Source organism: Atta cephalotes (assembly GCF_000143395.1).
Source record: "Atta cephalotes unplaced genomic scaffold scaffold00053, whole genome shotgun sequence".
NCBI lineage: Eukaryota > Metazoa > Arthropoda > Insecta > Hymenoptera > Formicidae > Atta > Atta cephalotes.
This window is the reverse complement of record NW_012130117.1, coordinates 209,759-212,460: the sequence shown is the minus strand read 5'-3', so window position 1 is coordinate 212,460 and position 2,702 is coordinate 209,759. Positions and strand designations below refer to the sequence as shown.

Below are 2,702 nucleotides of genomic sequence, written 5' to 3'. Positions count from 1 at the left end.
GAGAAAATATACATATTTTAATTTACTACATAAAAGAATATGTTCCTACGCGTGACTCAACCTTTCTTTTGAATGAACGTGCTTCAAAAAGCTATTCAAAAACACGCGTGTTTCCTCTGTTCCTTAATTATCACGCACAATATTTCATTCACGCGACAGATCCAGCCTCGCGTTTCAATTAAAAATCTCTCCTGATACGAGTAAGCTTTACCCGAACGGCAGTCAGAAATCAATGAAAAATTTTCAGGATTAATTTCGAGGAAAATGGTGAAAACACCGTGTCCGCAACGCGCGCCAAATCAAAGTACTTTTTTGTGATTCCATATAGGGGTAGTTAAGTTAAATAATGAATGAGGATTGGCTAGCTGAGCCGGTCTGCTGGGGGTTCGGTTCGGTATACCGAGTTGCTTTGATGTCTGGCGGCAGCCGCCGATTATGGAATCAATTATTGCGCAGTGTTCCCTCTCTTTCGTCCTCTCTAGCCTTTTCAATCCACTTGCGTACTCGCGGCTTCGGGCTTTCGCCCGCTTTCTACTATCTTTATCTTCCCTTTATATTCCTATCTCTCTCCCTCCCTCCCTCTTTCTCTCTCTCTCTCTTCTCACTCTTTCTATCTCTATCTTGCTTCATGAAGGATGCGAAGGGAAAGATTTATTCCGTATAGGAAGAAATTATACGGACACAGAATCACGGAGAACCGATTCCTCGGAAGGTCAGCTGAGTCCGGACTCGGGTATATAAGGACACCGTTATTATCCTATAATCTACGTCAATTATCCCCGACGACGAACAGTATCGCGGAAATAGAACCTTAATTGTTAGTATGTGCTTATTTCTCCCAGTTATAACACTCGGAATTAATTTTAATGAAATAAACGTGGGATTTTTGATAAACACTTTACAAATATAATTACATTACCATTGATCATAAAAAAATATTTCGCTATTTGCAAAATCAAAATGGTTATCTTTTTTTCAATCTTTATTTATATAATTACCGCATTTAATTTATCGTGATTAAAACATATATTGGAATTTATATGCATTTTATAAATCTAATTTATAAAGCGGATTGGAAAAGTATTGAAAAGGAATGAATTATATAAAAATTTGTCATTTATTGTATCTTATGACAATATCACAAATGGAATATAAAAAAATAACATAAACTAACGTAGATGAACCAAGCGCACCTTTTCTAGAATAATTTCTTTCATATACATTGTTTCTTCCTGGAGGCTGTAATGGAATTTATGGGATTAGTCGAGTTCACAAATATGATGTAATGGAATTTATGGGATTATTCGAATTCACAAATATGATGTAATGGAATTTATGGGATTAGTCGATGTGTCACAGATATACATGCATATTAATATATGTATAATAAAGAGGCTTAGCCATCGCAGTTGCACGTTGTCTGTTGGTTGCTTGTGCTTTTTTTTCTATTGATTATAAAAAATAGATGGTTACCTCAAAATTTTCTATTGATCAGAAGATTTAATAAATTGATCAGAAAATTTAACGAAATTCATTTAATAAACAATTTTAAAAAAATTTAGAAAAATTATATTGCTTACTAACATTGACTCTTATTTTTTTTGCTCTCTTTGATGGAAATCACATAACGCTGCGCTATACTCAATGGAGGTGAATAACCAGTCTCGTAAGCAGCATCCTCGAACAGGATCAGGTACTCTTCCGTGGCAGTACTTGGTTGACGTTGCACGATCGCCTTGTAAAAACAAGTAGTTTGCGGGTAGAGCGCCATTACTGTGGATCCTTTCGAGAACAAGGCATGCGGATCGGTTTCAGGATTGGCCCTCATCAGTGGCAATGGTACCACCCGTCTCCGTGACAACGTGTGGCGGTCCTTTTGCTCCTCATCAATATCGTCCACCTCATATTTATTTGTCGCAACAATAAATTGCACGACCTCCGCGAGTATCCAGTTTTCTCCTTCTTCGTTGCCTTTCACTAATGCGGCTACCATGTCGCCCATCTTCGCAATGTAAGTAGGCTCGGCGGGTATCGCGCCGCACAGTGGTGGTGGTTTGGCGCCCGGTGTCTTTCCCACATAGAGGGGTAGGGTTTGCGCGGTACTCAGCAGCATCTTCATCAGTGCTCCGCGTCTAATAGTCTCCTTATTGCCGGCTTGACGTGCTTGTATGCGTCGTTCATTTCGTATCGTGCGTATCTCGTTAATCTTACCAAGAGCCTTGCGCAAGATCTCTTCTTCTTGTTGAGTATCAGTTACCGCGGCATTGTATAAATTTTTTAACTTTTGCTGATAATAAGGAGAAACTTTATCGTCCGGTGTGACCTTCTCATGAGTCTTCATGATATTGTTTAGGTTGTGTTCGGACCGGACTCGTTGACTCTCAATCTCGTGCACGAGATTGTAAATGTTCTTTAGGCGCTCCTGTATCTGAGTCGCTGCCGCGTCCGCCGTGAACGGCATTACGAAGAAGGATAATTTCAGGAGATCGTGTGTTATATAACTTAATTGAATATGCTATAGATTGTTTCCCTGTAATGAAAAAGTATAAAATGCACATTTTAGGAATAAAATTTTCTATTGATTTAGAGTTAATTAAAAATTAAAAGAATGAAACTATTTGGAAACTATTCAATTCTACATCACTCGCGTGATTTTTATTAACGAATAATAATTATTCGCATGAGGTATTTCTGACATACTA

The 2,702-nt window shown here is 38.2% G+C and overlaps 1 protein-coding gene across 1 annotated transcript; it reads right to left on the bottom strand.

The window, feature by feature from the left end:
- Window positions 1–1,579: 1,579 nt before the first annotated feature.
- LOC105623099 (SAGA-associated factor 29 homolog) lies at window positions 1,580–2,461 on the bottom strand. Its single transcript, XM_012204499.1, has one exon. It carries the CDS (start codon window positions 2,459–2,461, stop codon window positions 1,580–1,582), a length of 882 nt encoding a protein of 293 aa, XP_012059889.1.
- Between the last annotated feature and the right edge of the window lie 241 nt (window positions 2,462–2,702).

Excerpts from the sequence above, each read along its gene's own strand:
- LOC105623099 (XM_012204499.1), bottom strand. The coding sequence starts at position 2,461 with ATGCCGTTCACGGCGGACGCGGCAGCGACTCAGATACAGGAGCGCCTA.